The sequence below is a fragment of the Haliotis rufescens genome, unplaced genomic scaffold (assembly GCF_023055435.1).
Source record: "Haliotis rufescens isolate VD_foot unplaced genomic scaffold, xgHalRufe1.0.p SCAF_2, whole genome shotgun sequence".
Classification (NCBI taxonomy): domain Eukaryota; kingdom Metazoa; phylum Mollusca; class Gastropoda; order Lepetellida; family Haliotidae; genus Haliotis; species Haliotis rufescens.
Window position 1 is genome coordinate 70,059,459 of NW_025963890.1, and position 17,501 is coordinate 70,076,959.

Genomic DNA, 17,501 nt, shown 5'->3' on the forward strand with positions numbered 1-17,501 from the left:
TATTGTTTTTAAAGGATGCTATAGATTGAGTAGCAAACAGATTCTGAAAGAGCACTGTTTTTATCCAATTCTTTGAGAATACAAGAGACATATAAAGTTTACGATCACCACAATTGAAAAGGTACCATTCGTTCATTTTTTATACAACTATCATACATATTTTTTTCAATACATATATTTTCTAAAGACCTGAAGGGTATTTGGCAGAAAAAACAATTGTCAGTGTCACCTTCATTTGCAGTGTTGAATAGTAACTAGAGGAAATATCAATATACTTTACCTAGAGTTTTGACTCTTTCTTCTTCGAACTGTGTTATCTCACTGAGAAGAATGTTTCTTTGATCTTGATTTAAAGAATAAATTAGATCCCGTGCCGTCTGGTGATCATAGAACCTTGGAGTATAACCGCTGTGAGCCAACATCGGAAGAGAAACGGTCACTTTGGGCACTGTTAGCATTTGTATCCGTGCGAATTTCCGAAAAGTTGTTCGCCGTGAAGCAAGAGCAACACACCTCAAACACATGTTTGCTGTCAAGGAAGACATCCCGAGAAAAAGATTCCTCTGTGCGTTAGGCGAATCGATTAGCAGTGTCTGCTGTTCTAATCTCCTGCGAAAGCACTACACACACACTACAGTGCTCTCCCTTGCGGATTTCCGGGTTCGAGGGAGAAATCGTTTGTTGTATCAGATGGAGTTTTGTTCTTTCCGTTTCACCTGGATCATTGAACGGGAGTTTCAATGATTATTGTTGGAAATTATTGTAAATATTATTACACTGGTTTGGATGTCACCTTTAAGTTTGACTCTTACACGTATAAGAACTACATAATAACTATAAAGAATTGGTCCCTATGAATGGTCATATGACTCCAAAATGGTGGTGCATCGAAACACAATGCTTTGGCTCGCTGCTTTGGTAATTTTTGGTTCCTGTGCAGCACAGACGCCTGTTGTGATATGGCATGGAATGGGTAAGAACAGTTTTGTCACTTGGGAGACGTTTCTGTTTATGACGCTAACAAAATTATTCAAAAATGTACTTGATGCAGAAGGATACCCAGGATACAAGGAAGACGCCCAACAACTCAGTTCGCATGGATCTCTTGGAACTAGTCAATCGTTGACATCGAGTCTTGTTCACAAGCAAATACTGGCTGACTCATTCACAAAAATCGGACTGGTGTCTGCTGTGGCCCAGTCGTGTTGGACGTGGCGATGCGCTATGCAGAGTTGCGTCCCTTATGATCATGGGTTCGAATCCCTGATTACGTTTCTATGTTAATTGTTTATTAGCACCATAGCTGTGCCCCAGGGTGTTGCCAAAGTGGTAAATCAAAATCTACTGTTACCATGGTTGCTTTGGCATTTTGACTGTATTGGGCTCACACAATACATTATGTCAGATATATATGGTCTCTGATTATGTCATAATTTTGATAATCTTGATCAATAAAGTTTGAGCGAGTAAGTAAGTTGTATTTTATTTGTTCACATGCAAATGTTACCTGTAGTCCTCAAAGTCTTATCAATGTAAGTGTAAATATACTATGGTGAAAAGTACTGGCTAGTTTTTTCTCTCCAGGGGACAGTTGCTGTAACCCACTGAGTATGGGCAGCATAAAGTCACTGATTGAGAACAACATCAATGGCGTGTATGTCAAGTCCCTGGAAATAGGCAGCAATGTTGCAGAGGTGAGGACTCGATCAGATGTGTTTGTAGAAGTGGGATCTGGGTTTAGAATTGGCCCCCTGCACACTTTTGCTGTTTATAACAGGTGACTAGTTTTGAAGCAGGGGTCAAGCTGTGTGACATGGCTTATTGTGTGTCATCATTTCCTGTTGGTGTCACCTGTTGGCCTAGACTATTTACAGACAGCTGTGATATAGCTGGAATATTGCCCACACTCTAATTGTTTGTTTGTTTTTTGTTTAATGCAGCACTCAGCAATATTCAAGCTATATGACAACAGTCTGTAAATAATTAAGTTTGGACCAGATATTACAGTGATTTACATCATGAACATTGATCCAAACAATTGGGATATGATGAAATGCATCAACCACTCATGAAATCAATCCCTGGATTGTCTGGTCCAGACTTGATTATTTACAGACCACCGTCATATAGCTGGAATATTGCTGAGTGCAGCGTTAAACAACAAACCAAACCAAACCATGCATCAACCAAGACAATGAGCCTGACCACTCAATCCTGTTAATGCCACTTATGACAAGTATAGTAGCCTTTTACTGAAAGCATGGGTTGCTGGAGACCTATTCTACCCTGGATCTTCAAGGGTTGTTCACATTTATGAAGCAGCAAGATAATTGTCTAAGGCCCACTTGCACAAAGCAATTTTAGCACAAAGGCAATCCTATCTTCACAAGGTTCGAACAGCCTAGGCAAAACCTTGAATTTGAATTTGACTTGAAATGTATGATCATTGCCTTGAAAAGTGTGATCATTGCTCAGAGGTAAAATGTGGTGGTTCCAGTTTTGTATGAACCATGCTTTGATTTTAAATGTACACTTTCCATTGTCATAGCAGATCACATTGGCCAGTGGGTCCAGTGGTTTGGTTTTTATTGAGTGACTTCAGTGCTTTTACACATGGAGATTGTAAACATAAAAAAGTAGAATTTAAAAAAAAATGATAAAATAATAATGATTGACAGAAATAAACAAATATCTTAATCAATTTTTTTCATAAGCATGTTAAGTGCTTGGTTACTCATGAAAAAAATAATTCAGTAATTAGTTACATGTTTCTTTAGATTTGTTGTGTGAAAAATGTTGTTCTCATATTATTTATCAATAAACATGGAAATTATAAATATTATGAATCAGTTACCATATGTTACTGTTATTGAAGGAATTGTAAAGATATTTGCTTGTTACTATGGTTACAGGACACGGAGAATGGGTTCTTAATGAATGTCAACAAGCAGATTGCCATGGTCTGCCAGCAGTTGGCTGCGGACAAGAAGCTGGCTAATGGCTACAATGCTATTGGATTCTCCCAGGGAGGACAGTTCTTGTGAGTGGAACTCTCAGAGTCTGTGTCTCAGCGTTTGTCTCTTTCTGTCACACTGTCATCTGTGTACCTGTCTCTGTCTCTCTTTGTATCTATATATATCCAAGGCTCGCATTCCAGTAAACCTACACAAACCCCTAGATCCATTCCTGTGGTTCTCGCGATTTCAATTACCCGCCCTTGATTTTCATGAGCCATTTTGATTTGCTATGCGACTCAGTCCAACGGATCAATCAGAATGCGACTCAATGTTGGGAGGGCGATATCAACAACATGCCGGCCAGTCCCATTGATAACGATTTTTTTCAAGAAATTCAACATTGAAAAACTGACTGACATGCAAAAGAAAGCCCTCTGAATTCTGTTTGATGGTCTTCATGTTACCTCCCTTACCAGTTTCCTTTTTCCTAATCTCAACGTTTGATTGGTCAGGAACGAAGAAAATCAAGGGCAGGTAATTTGAGAATGGATCCAGGGGTGTTGTGAAGGTTACTGAAATGCAAGCCCTGGACATATAGAGGATAACTTCTTTATTCTTCTCAGAGATAGCCTGTCATCTTGAAATGTTTTTATAGTTCTGTGCACTTGTGGGGAATTCAGGAAAGAATGGTAACCCACTAACTCATATCCGTTGTAAAATTGAGGATCGGATGTCCGTAACCTTGCTGATTGAGTCTCACTCAACTCCCTGTACAGCATCAACATGGATCGTTTCTTAGGCAATCAACTGGTTTGCCCAGCCCAAACTAATTATTTTCCAGCATCTTTAGAGACGGTCACTCACTCACTCACTCACTCACTCACTCACTCACTCACTCACTCACTCACTCACTCACTCACTCACTCACTCACTCACCATATTCCAAATGCTAATGATGTCAGTCACTGGATAGTATACAGTATACTCGATTTTATACAGACCACCATCATATAGCTGGAATATTGCTGAGTGCGGCGTTTAACAACACAGAACAAAAAGACTCTAGCTAGTTCTCTGTAGTGTCTACTGACGTTTACAATGGTAAAAATGTCTTTCCTTGTCCATTCAGGAGGGCCATCGCACAGAAATGTCCGACTCCTCCCATGCTCAACCTCGTCTCGGTTGGAGGACAACACCAAGGTAACGACAGCAAAGTTGTCAATACCCCAAACAATCATTACCAACGACAAAACAAGATATTGGTGTCATTTTATATAAATGAGGTTTAATTTAATCACAGTAATGTCTTTGTGTTGGGGAAAAAAACATCAAAATTCTTCAACCCTGTGTATAAGACGACCCCCCTCGAAAGCCCCCTAACTACGAAACAGCCCCCTAGGTACGAAAAAGTCTCCTTATACACAGCAATATACGGTACTGTATTTAATTTTTGCAATTTTCTAGAAAAATTGAATGGATAAAAGTTGCAGATATGAATCTATTTTCTCACAGGTGTGTATGGCTTCCCCAAGTGCCCAGGGAACAACGCCACCATCTGTAACCTGGTCCGGAAGATGCTCAACTTAGGAGCCTATGTTTCGTGAGTATCCGGACTTGTGTTTCTGAACCAGTATAATATATGTAACAGATATAAGTCTGCATGGTATATGCATGAGGATACGAGTATATAAAGCTGCATGTGCATGTCAGATCAGCTTATGGATGGGACCAAAGAAAAAATAAATCCATCAGTTCATTCTAAGTGTGTTTGTTATGTACGTAATTTGCTGTATTAAAATACAATCAGCTGCACATTTGAAAAGAAATACTTTCCAACCCTGTTTAAAGGTTCATAACCAACAAAGGAAAGTCAAGTATTAGCATCATTACGTGTAATTATTAAAAAAACTTGATTATGTTTTATGCACATTTTAATATATAAAAAAAGGTATTCCATGTTAAGGTGATAATTCTGTTAAGGGAATATTATGGCAACATTATTATCAGTCATGTTTATTTATTGGTATTATTGACTGTTTCAGATTTGTGCAGGACAAGTAAGTACAACGGGTCAACATTATGCCTGTAGCAAGTCATGAAACAGAAATAAAATAAGATAGTCTCTAGTATTCTTATAATGTTGTCTCAGGAGTTGCATCCCTTTGGCGTGTCAGAAACGTGTGATGATGGGTTCGAATCTCAGAATCACCTTGAGTATGTTCTAGGTATACTGGCACTGCTCAAAAGTTTCAGCAAAACAAGACACACCAAGTACACGCGACTTTGACATTCTTTGTATCATTGTGTTATTCTAACTGGACTCCCAAGTGAAGTTGTGGTGGTGTATGACTCCAGGGTATTTATCAAAATAGAATGGAGATATAAACACAGGATAATCTAGGAGTACTCAAATACTGTTAAAATCTTGGCACAACTATTGCAATAATTTGGCAGTACTGTTTCGAACTATCCCAGCAGTTCACATGGCATAATTGTCTCCCCTTAGTCTGGTGCAAGCAGAGTACTGGCACGACCCACTCAATGAGGAGGAGTACCGAGCCAAGAGCGTCTTCCTCGCCGACATCAACCAGGAGCGAACAGTAAGGAGCATTGGCACTGGACATCTGATCGTTTTGTTGATCGTGTGTGTGTGTGTGTGTGTGTGTGTGTGTGTGTGTGTGTGTGCGTGCGCGCGCTGATAAAAACATGTTTCTTTTAAAACTTCAGATACTCCATAAAATAGATATAATGTACAAAATGTGAAACAAAAATCAATGTTATCTAGACCTGAGTTGCCTCTGCTTAGTCTCTCCGTTATTGCAGACCAAGAACATGACGTACAAGGAGAACCTGCTGAAGCTGAAGAACATGGTGCTGGTGATGTTCCTGCAGGACACCATGGTGCAGCCCAAGGAGAGCGAGGTCAGCAACAACAACAATAACAATAAAAACATCATCATCATTAACACTACTATAAATAATAATTGACGGCTAACATTCTTTACCTGATAATATTAATCATTTTAAGGATAGATTTTATTGATAGGAATAATGTAGTGGTCAACTCCAAACTGATGCCTACTATAAGACTTGTAGTGGCTGTATCATCTTCTCGAAACAAGAGCGTCCACTTGCCTTTATATCAAAGTCTTGTTTCCACCCTTGCCACATCAAGCCCACTCTCCTGTGCTAAATATGATTGGACTATTGCATATATCGATAGTCCAATCAGAACGTTTCACAAAATCAACATCCATGATTGGTACACCTTTGATTAAATTGTTTTACCGCTGCCTGTCTTTGTTGACACGAATATGTCTTTTTCATCTTTTAAACACACACACACACACACACACACACACATACAAACGATTGCCTATGTTTTTGTGTCGGGGATGAAATTGTGATCGACTACGTCATTGCCTATGGTAGTTGCCATCTTTATGAGCTAAACAAGATATAAACAGTGATCTGATTGGATATCGCGTTTTCATTACAAGAGGCCAAGAAAAAGTGGCCTTGAAACTAGGCTTTGATATGGGCTAGTGGACACTCTTGCCTCGAGAAGATGGGGCTGTAGTGGATATATTTGTTTCAGGGTCTGTATGACAGACTAATTATGCAGATGTGTGGATTCATTCGTCTGGTCATGATTTATCCTTAGTATGTTCTCGATGTTGCAGACTGAACAAACAACTGGTGCAACTGTCATGTTAACATGCTTTCATTAAAAACCTGGTCACTTTTGTCATTCAGTGGTTTGGGTTCTACGCCCGCGGGCAGACTACCCAGCTGTACAACATGACACAGAGCGACCTCTACAAAAATGTGAGTATAGCAGATTACACATACTGGTTTTCCTACAATTTAGAACCTGTTGGATTCCCCATGAAGATCCAGATTAAAATTGGTCTTCAGCAACCCATGCTGGCTGACTTGGTTGATGCATGTCATAATATTCCATTTCCATCGATTGATGCTCATGATGTCAATCACTGGATTGTCAGGTCCAGACTTGATTATTTACCGTCTGCCATCACATAGCTGGAATATTAGTGACCTAACGATCTGGGGCATTGGCCATGCTTTCAACCACTGGTTTATCAGGCCTGGGTCCTGTTCCACAGAGCCACAACTCTCGTAATCCAGTGTTAAAGTATGGAAGTTACCAGGTGCCGTGATATAGGTGAAATATTGCTGACTGCAGCATTATACACTACCTCACTCACTCTGTGACTGATACAGTTAGTCCTACACATCTGCCTGGTTTTTGTTTTGAAGTCCACCATGCAAAAATATATTGCTAGTCAGTCAGGTTAACAAAGTTTCATGATAAAAATGAACTTTAACATGCTATTGATTAAATAAGGGGGCCCTTAGATACTACTGTTAGATACGACATAGAAATAAAGGATGACTCATTTTGACAGAGATTTACCTCTGGGTCTGTAAATTTTCTAATCCAGGTTCAAAGCAAAAAAAATAGCATCCCATGCTGGCGATGTGGTATGCTCCACCTGATTTTCAAGAATTTTACTAAAGCCTTGAACCCATACAGACAGGAATTGAAATGTTTGATTGGAAAACAAATTACCATTGACCAATTACCTTTTAGTGTTTCTAACAAGAATATTATCTATCAGTTATACACCATTTTGAGTCATTAAGTCTACACCCTTGGGGTTTCAGAGTAAGAATTAGAGGCAACTAATAGGATTGGGTGAGCACGCTCAGTGACTTGGTTGATTGCATGTCATCGTTTCACAATAGTGCTTACTGTCAATTACTGCATTGTCTGGTCCAGACTTGATTGTTTTCTTATTTTTGCTATCATCATATTGCAATAATATTGAGTGTGACATTAAACAAATATTATGACTGATCGTAAAATATTTTTTGTTAACTAAGAAAGCGATTAGGGCTGTCATTGAAGAGGATGTTATATTTTGACCCTTTCAGAATCTGTATAATCAGATCATCACTATTAACCAACATCAGCACTCTGTCTCACACTACAGACGACTTGAAATAAAATATATATAATATCTGTGACTGTAACAACAAATTCTCACTGTCTAATTCTAGAACAATGTCAAAACTTTACAATCATCTTTGTCTCATAGGACTACCTTGGACTGAAGACGCTGTACGAGAGTGGACGCATCACCTTCCTGTCATCGGATTCAGACCATCTTCATTTCACCGACACCTGGTTTATCAACAGCATCCTCGAGAAATTCCTCGTCTAAGCTTCCCCTCTACTCATGTTGCTGATACTCTAAACACTGATTTTGGTTAAACTGAGACCCCCATAAAACTCATTAATGACACAGTACAATGTCTGACAGTGAGTACGTTCTCGGTCTCATCTTGCCACAGATGATTACAATACTGACGTCAGCTGTGATTATGTTAATTATGAAGAAGGGAACGAGGATTTAGAAGGAAAAATACTTGGTCAAAATAAGGTTTATCAATGGTACGAAAATAATATGTTGGAAACATATTTCCTTTAAGAATAATTTACAACCAACCTTTTCTAAATTTTGCAATTCATCTTTGAAAATTATGTTACTGTACATTTATTTAACAGCATTCCAGTATTACCTTAGCCATGAATGTTTACTGTACAGTTTAAATTGTGTATGCTTACAGTAGAAAACTACTTCTTTACAATACCATAGAGCAGACATAAATATTGCTGTAAATGCTCATGTAAATATATGTATTTCTTCATATCAATTGTTTTTTTACACAACATTTAACAGATGGTATTCTACCTTTACCTGTTTGTACATTAAAGGGTAAATATTTGATAAAGGTGTACATAATATTTTATACAAATATTGACATGGCATAAAACAGCAACAAGATGCCTATTCTTGGTGAAACAAATTACTATGTTTATGTAAACCCTGTATGTTTAGTTGTATGTACATTTTCAATGGTAAAGGCAGATAGACATTCTTGCTTCATGTGATTTAACTCGTGGTGCGACCCTTGAATCTTGATAAAGTATTTGGCCCTTCCCCCATAAGACTTCAATAATACGGTACCAGTAATGTATCTTGCAAGTTTCTTCATAAATAGAGAATTTGCATACTGCTTAAATTATCATGCTTGCCAATTTGTTGTATTTAATTTCTTAATCTCGTAAGTTCAGGACCTAACCTGCAATAAAAGCTACAAAATGAAGCAGCTATTTCATATTGCTTTTGTATTCTATTGATAAAAAGACGATATGTTTTGTGTATATTTATTTTGGTTGCATAAAATATGTACTAAAATTTATGATCTATGTTCTGCTCACTTAATATATTTTTTAGTTGCTGTTTTTTTTATCTTCACATATTGATCTATGTTGTTTCAATAACTTACATGAAGTAAATTATTTCACTAAAAGACTTTGTATGTCATTTTATGGTAACGGGATTGTTGAAGCAGTCCATTTCCACAAGGTCAGCTCAATTAGTGCCACGACATTTGGAGTACACACGCTGACGTTAGAAGGATCATCTCACAAGTATCAGATGAACACTGATAGTTTGTTTTAGCTTGTGTGTGCCACAGATGTCATACAAAGATAATACGAATTCAAAACCTCTGTTACATCTGTCATGAATCCAGTATTTTGACCGTTATCACACAATAATTTCTTCAGACTTTCAACAGTAGTTCTCTAAACTATCAACTATCCATAATTAGTTGTGCAACTAATAGCGTCTTGCTCCCAACTTATGCGCATGTGTGAGGTCGGAAAATCTCACTTCTTTCTTGTGTGTGCTGGTATCAACATTCCGAGTTTGTCACAGCAAATTATTTAATTGTATCTTCAGTTTGAAATAGCCTAGTCGTTAATATCCTGTGATACAGCTGAAGAGGATTGTTAATTGTTTACCTCAGACACATAAGAAGGATCATCTAAAAAATACTAGTGGACACTGAAAGTTATAGCAAGTGTGTACTACAGATGTAGCATATCAAGACACCTTCCCTGAAATCTAAATAAGGAACAAAAGCAACAAAGACTATTGTGACATACTTTTATTAACTTGATAAATAAATTTTGATCATGTGTCTAGAACGTGAATCATTTCAAAACTTTATTAACAATGTAAAATATAAGTACATTCAACTAAAAAAGCCAAAACAAAAAATCAACACGACTGAAAACAATCTTACATATACAAAAAAGTGTAGACAAACCAAATTTGAAGACATCACAAATATGAGTGCAACTTCAATATGTATAAAAACAATGGAATAAACTTGTAAAATGTATATACATCTAAATCTCCACACAGTAACAAAAACAAATTCCAGTGTGTAGTGGAAGAAGTTTTCAAGAAGAAAAATAAGTTGCTTGTGCACACAAGAAATCTGGCAAAATGTCCACGTTAGTGTTCTATGAGATCATCAACAATAGATTAAATACATGGTGGTCACTAGACAAAGTTGTGCTTTTTTCTGAAACAACACTGTGACTGCTAAGTTTGACTAGAAACCCACAATATGATCATGGTATTATGCTCCAAGTCAAAGGACGAGGTGCAATAAGGGCCCTCTCTGGCCCCCTGGAAATGGAAAATGGTGAAGTCGTTGAAAAGTCTTTTTACATTCACTTGCAAATATTGGACATGGTGATATGCACAAGTGTTGAAATGAAAAAAGTCTAATTCTGATTCATAGGAACACATAACATAACACTGATAACTTTGAAAATGATTTGTAAACATTGTCCTCATTTCCTAAATTATGCATATCCCATGCGCCAAAAAGGTTCCTGATCATAACTTGACACTTATAAAATGAGTACTATTCATCCTACTTCTCTACAACCTGCAGTGCCTTAATGAAATGCACCATGTATCTGCAAAACCCCACTAGGTCATGGTGGGTTTTTGAACAGTACCGGAACAAATGGATATTGTTTTAGGTAACATGTACTAACAGTGAGTGAGTGAGTGAATTAGGAGATAAACATACTGTGTTTTCAAATTTATAGCTAGGATACCTGTAGATTTAACTGCGCTAAATTGAATTTGGAACTGTAAGCGACATACATCAATCTTGTATTACATACTACATATATCATGAATAACAGGCTGCTTCATATCTGTATTGAGAAAATCCTAACTATTTATTGCTCTTTTTCTCTGACACACCTTTCTAGCACATGGCACTATGCTGGATATATAGACATGCTTTGGGTATTAAGTAAACATCACTAAAATTATCACAAACACTTTTGTAAAAAAAATAATTTCTACACTCAAGTAATTCAAATTGTTTTCACTTTTATTTGAATACAATCAATATGATACACATCTGAATAAGCCAGAATATCAACACGAAGGACATGAATAGGCGTACTCCTGTATTGCAGATGAGTGAAAAATGGCGAAAGACTGTTCCTTCTGTGTTCACTGTTCATCACAAAAAGTAACGGGGAAGCAAAATTATCTCAAACAGCTGATCTGTAGGATGTGGGTGGCCTCTCAAGCTATCATTTATACCTATTTAAACAGGATTACTTTTTCATAAGTAAACAACACATCATTTTCTATTGTCATGTACCACGATACAAGTCTGTATGTATCATGTATCGCAGTGCATGAAAGTTTCGGTGTATGAATTCACCCTTGATCTTCATATTGAGCCATTCTAAAACTCAATGCAAATATCTATCAAATATGTACAAATAGTTAACAAAGATTTGAGATACATGATTTCTGTGAGGTTTAAGGAACTTTGGAAAGTGGTCCTTGATGAATTGTGTGTGATTCTAACAAATTGACTAACACTTGGCAGGAAGCTTTTCACAACAATTTGAACAAAAATCTTGGTTCTTTACATGAAGCTGGTTTCGTTGTATAAAGACACGCAGATAGATCACAGCAATATCTATGACATTAACAGGGTACAAAAGTTTGTGAATGAGCACTTTACTACACAGCAGTAATGAGAAATGTACTAACCCATGGCAACGAGCACTGTACTACAATGTAACCATGGTAACATCACAAGAATACACACTTCGTTGTTAAACAACAATTACAACAGACCTATATTGAGAGTGCAGGTATGCGTCAAAAGATAAATTTGAAATGATTACATATTGACCATTATTGGCCAAAACATGATGCATGGTTCTCTGCCAGTACTCACTAGTATCAACACTGTTCATGAAAGCTGAGCTATACCAAATTATTTTCGGGTTTTATAGATAGGCCCTCCATCAATTTTTCAGGAGTTACAAAAAGATTAATAAATACAAATGCTGTTTGATTCATTATTTAGGTGAAAACTATCCTGGAACAACAATGCAACATAACCCCTTGCAACACCTTGGAGTTGGACACTAAGATGGACTCGAGGCTGCTGTGCCCACCACTCATGATCTCTGCTGTGCGCTGGACAGGTCACCTGCCCTCATGCTCGTGTAGCGTGGGCAACAGAGGCAGGGGACCACCAGTCTATACCGCACGGTAGTTTGCAATGGTTACTCCCCTTACTCGCTCTTTTGGATGGAGAGTCCGTTAAATATCTATATTTAGGGTCCATGGCCACAATGTTCATGACCCATTGTAAAGCCAGACAGTAAATTGGTCCGGACCTGGAAAAGAAAGTCTTATCCAGGAGCAAACTATTTCACACTTGATAATAAAAAGAAGTAACCTGGTGCCAAAATCTAAGGAGTCAATGCCTGAGAACCATTTATTATGTTGCAGCCTTCAATAATGGAAAAATGAAAACACTCAGTATGGCGGACGAGCAGCTAATTGTGACCTTGAGCTCTATAACTATTCAGTTTGATTTGGTAACAGCAATAATACTGACAAGAAAATGCACAACCTCAACATGTTATCACTAACTCACAGCCAAGCCCTCTGTGATAAAACATAAATTGGTTAAAAACTAGTAACCATGCCAACCCCAAATTGAGGCAATTACAAATATCTGAGATAAAATGAGTAATTTAATAAATAACAACAGTAATCATTATTGGCATGTCTCACAGCATGGTTTATATTATTAGCATTTTATCTATCATCCAAACAAAGTAATTGTTCCTTCTCACCACAAGCTGAAACGTGTATTAGCTGATTATTGATAGACGATATATGTGACAAAGACTGTAGAGAGGTCAATATTTAGATTAAAGATTTCTTGAACCTTGTGTGAGAGTTGAATGAGTGCAAAAACTTCGCATAAAACTAAAAAAGGTGACATTTCGCCATGTACTAATGTCTCTGTTAAAGTGTGCCTACAACTCTCTCTCTTTTCTGGATGCACCAGGCAATCAGTTTGTGATACCTGCCACTAGTCCTATGCTCTCTCTATCCCAAAAGCTCATATTCATAATCAATGAAACTTAAAACCCTCAAACCAACATTACATTCAACTATCAGTACAGAAGAGTTCAGGACACGCCCATTGAACTGTATGCTATTTCCATATGTTAAATACCACATGTTCAGCAAATTCACTGAGTAGAGATTGGATGCTTGCAAACTGAGCACCTGATTTAATTCAAGATTAATTAATAACAGTATCATTTGTAGTATAAAACATTCCACTTCATTGGAAGCTCTTACTCGTACAAATCCTACCAGAGGCCCACCAAGTTCAGCACACACTGTGTCTGTTTTAGTCTTTTAAAAGAGGTCCTAGTGCACCACTACAACCATATGTAGATGAAATCACATAGAGTTTCGTCTGCCACTGACTTGTTTTACAAATACCTCGGTATTTTGAGTATTGATCAATGTGTAAGTCCCATACTTCATACTTCATAATACAATAATACAATAAACAATGTTTTAGAAATTATGCAATCTCTATCTATTTTCTAAATGACTGATTTTGATGATTTCCGAGATTTGCTTTGAAGCAATTTTCCTTGCACTAAAAACGATGCATCAGTAGATACGAAATTAAGCTTGAGAGTCAAGAAGTCCTTGTCATGACCAAAAGGTAAAGATTTAGTAGGTCCCTAGGTTCAATTACTGTGGGGCTCCTTAATTTCAAACAATGAGTAGACAGTTCCTTGTTTAATATCACCCTTTCGTGCAATATTGTGTGGAATAATTTGGTATAAGACATTATTCCAAGCTTTCCATTTTGCCATGCAAGACTTTCACAAAAGAATGAAATGAATACAGCAAATATACGTTCCTTATACTAAACAGGAATCATATTCAACCAGAGACATATGGCTACTTTATCCTGAAACATCTGACACTAATATCACAGAGGATAAGCAGTGGAGCAAACACTAGGACCAAGCAGATATATAAGGAATGTGTATAATGAACTTCTCACACTAAACGACACGGTCATGTATCAAAACATTACATCTGGAATGATTGTTGTGATTGTATATTGCTCTCGGGAATGGTCACCACAGTAACTATCTATCATCTATGTACATGGAAAGTGATGAATATTAAAGACAGACAAGGCCTGTGGCTGCTTGCTTCGTGCCATGAGTCGCGTTAGTGTGTGGCGCAGTTGGAAAACTTGTCTCTGTAATTTGTCTTGTAGTAACAGCTTGATTGAAATAAAACATCAAGTGAGTGAGGGAAAACACCACTTTGTTTTTTGTTTGTTTGTTTGTTTGTTGTTTAACGCCGCACATCACTAGACAACTACATTCAACAGTAGACAGAATTAGATACAACAGTAGACACGGTAGATTTGTTTGTTGTTAAACGCCCCACTCAACAATATTCCAGCTATATAATGGCAGTCTGTCATTAATCGAGTCTGGACCAGACAAGCCAGTGATTGACATCATGAGCGTTGATCCACGCAATCGGGACCGATGACATGCATCAACCAAGTCAGCGAGCCTGACCATCCAATCCTGTTAGTCGCCTCTTACGACAAGCATACCACTTTATGGAAGGATCGTGTCATATGCAGGTCTTAGACACTTACCACTTGGGTGAAACACAAGAGCTCCAGTACGAGGATGACAAACCAAGAATCACAATCAGGAGTCTTGCAAGAGTAAGAGAGTGAGTTAGGTTTTACACCGCTTTGAACAGTATTCCAGTTATTTAATGGCATGTCAGCTTGATGTAGGAGAAAAATCCGAAGTGATGCAGGTCTTAGACGTTTACAAATTTGGTGAAACCTACAAGCACGGGTATGGTGCTGACAAACCTAGAAACATTATCAGGGCAAACTAGGATTCAAATTCACGATCAAAGGTTTCTGGCGTGTCCAAAGGACGCAACTCTGCACAGCGAATTGCCGGCGCCTTATATTAGACAACTGAGCCACCCATGCCCCCAAAACTAGCAAGTAATGAGTATTTGTGAGAGCCTCGTCCCCCTTTAACCTTGAAGTGTGCTGTATGGAGTTCACATGACAGAATTACAATGCCAAAGTTCACATAACTATACATCTTATGCTGAAATGATGCAATGTCACCATCATACATTGACTAATGGTTCTGACAGTGTCTAAGTAATGGAAATCAACTCGTAGTCGGACTGCACAATATATAGATTAATATTAGGTTTCAAACCATATTACCACACTAAATTAGACACATACTGATCTGGACAAGAGTTAAAGCATTAATAGCGTGTCATGAAATTTACCCAACTTTCATCAGCTTTGCCTACCTGAGTATATAAGTGAGCGAGTGAGTCAAAATTTAACATCACATTGGCAATATTTCAGCCATATCATGACTGGGAGTATATGAAACACCCACCTGATCAACTGTAGCTAACTTGGCTGTGTCCAGACTTTTAATCAGCTTTGCCTACCTGATATGTATATACATTTCTTGCTGTAACTAACAGCTCCTACTTGACTAATCAGTGGAATGAATAATCAAAACAACTGCTAACATGCAATGATATTGGACTGAATATTGCACATATTTTGTAAAATGTGAAATATTTACAAAAAGTCAGAAGTACAACTGGATACTGAGCTCAATGCAAGAGCATAATTTCTACATAAATCCTTGTCATACATGTCTCTGAAGCTGAACAGTCACAGCAATTACAGACACCAGGATAACATAAATCCAGTGACTTTCAAACATTAGAGATCATACTAAGTAATACAAGTAGGACATCGAGAGTATCATACAGAGTGGCCTTATCACATTATTGGCTGAGTATTCTACACTATTATTCTCACAGTACATAACAGAGTTTAGGATCATGATGAAATTAGTTCTCCAAGGCTATTTTCAAATTAACATGATGCTTATTATGGGATTACCCTTTCATTTACTTCTACTTTAGAAACACTGGTAAGCATCACTGCTCGATATTTAATGATAAAGTATCACTATGACTAGTGAAATGACACAATTTCAGAAATGCATACCGTATTTACATCATTGCAGGGACTAGTGACTTACAAGAGATCACTGTTCCTCGAAAACAGAGACTCACTTACATTCATGCCTGTTGCACCATGTTACACGGTAACTGAAAATGTGACAGTTCCTAATATTGGAATCACCTTGACGGAGTGCTGTACTACCAGTTAAAGGCTTGTAGGGAGAGCACAAGAGCACCAAGAATGAGGAATAGCGATGCTGTTAGACTGGAAGCTGTGGTGTACTGGCATTTGAGGGGCAGGTCACGGAGGGCGGGGCACTTGTCCTCCTCTGCCAGGGTACTGTGGGTCGTCTCTTCATGGGCACATGTGCCGTTCACGATACGATAGGCTCCAGAGTTAACAATGCTGTAAAAGAAGTGACATCATAGAAAAATAGAGCCACAAGATTCAAAAGCTTGCCTGAATGTTTCTGGAATATTTCCATTAGTATGAGTGAGTGAGTGAGTGAGGCTTTAATGCCGCCTTGAACAGTATTCCGGTTATATCACAGCATGTCAACTTAGTGTTGGAGGAAAACCGGAAGCGATGCGTGTATCACATGTTTACTCAGCTACAGAAACTAACAATCTTAGCCAACTAGTCTTCATAATGATAACACGTAGCAAAAGCCCTAGGAAGGGCAAATTTTTACGAGTCTTTAGGATACCTTAACTACTGGACAGTTTGGCAAGGACTATAGGACTAGTGCCAACTTCTAATGCTGTTTACCACTTTTGAAAAAACCTGGGAATATAATCAGGGCGAACCCGGATCCGAACAACGATTGTAGGTTTCTGGAGTGTCCAAGGGATGCAACTCTGCACAGTGAATTATTGTGCCTTAGACGACTGGGGCCCCCCATGCCCCCATTTCCACTAGATCACAATAAACATCACAAAAGGGGCAAACAAGGATGTGCCAAAATAAGCTTCAATATGTACAACTATGTCAACTACCGTATTCGACATAATAAGCGCCCAGGCCGCTCTCAAAATTAGAAATAGGGGGCTCTTATCAGAATATTATTTTGGTTAAAAACAACAGAGTTGAAAGATCGTAAATTTCGTGGTTTATGCTGACATCCTGAAATGTTTATATACGACAGATATATTTTTCCAGAATTTATTTTCCCATAATTAAGAATGCATATAACATACGTATTATACACGAATATATAAGTCTTGTGAA

The 17,501-nt window shown here is 37.8% G+C and overlaps 2 protein-coding genes across 2 annotated transcripts in view; one reads left to right on the forward strand and one right to left on the reverse strand.

The window, feature by feature from the left end:
• The first annotated feature begins 816 nt into the window (after positions 1 to 816).
• LOC125382135 (palmitoyl-protein thioesterase 1-like) lies at positions 817 to 10,611 on the forward strand. The gene is made up of 10 exons (XM_048400487.1): positions 817 to 973; positions 1,585 to 1,694; positions 2,913 to 3,040; positions 4,087 to 4,157; positions 4,470 to 4,557; positions 5,000 to 5,014; positions 5,464 to 5,557; positions 5,781 to 5,879; positions 6,714 to 6,785; positions 8,081 to 10,611. Exons 1-10 carry the CDS (start codon positions 877 to 879, stop codon positions 8,204 to 8,206), a joined length of 900 nt encoding a protein of 299 aa, XP_048256444.1. The 5' UTR covers positions 817 to 876; the 3' UTR covers positions 8,207 to 10,611.
• Positions 9,987 to 17,501, reverse strand: part of LOC124115378 (voltage-dependent calcium channel subunit alpha-2/delta-2-like) — a 40,080-nt gene continuing 32,565 nt past the window's right edge. The window contains exon 22 of the mRNA XM_048400488.1: positions 9,987 to 16,679. Within this exon, the coding sequence (XP_048256445.1) occupies positions 16,472 to 16,679 (208 nt within the window). The 3' untranslated portion in view covers positions 9,987 to 16,471. The remainder of the gene's footprint in view (positions 16,680 to 17,501) is intronic.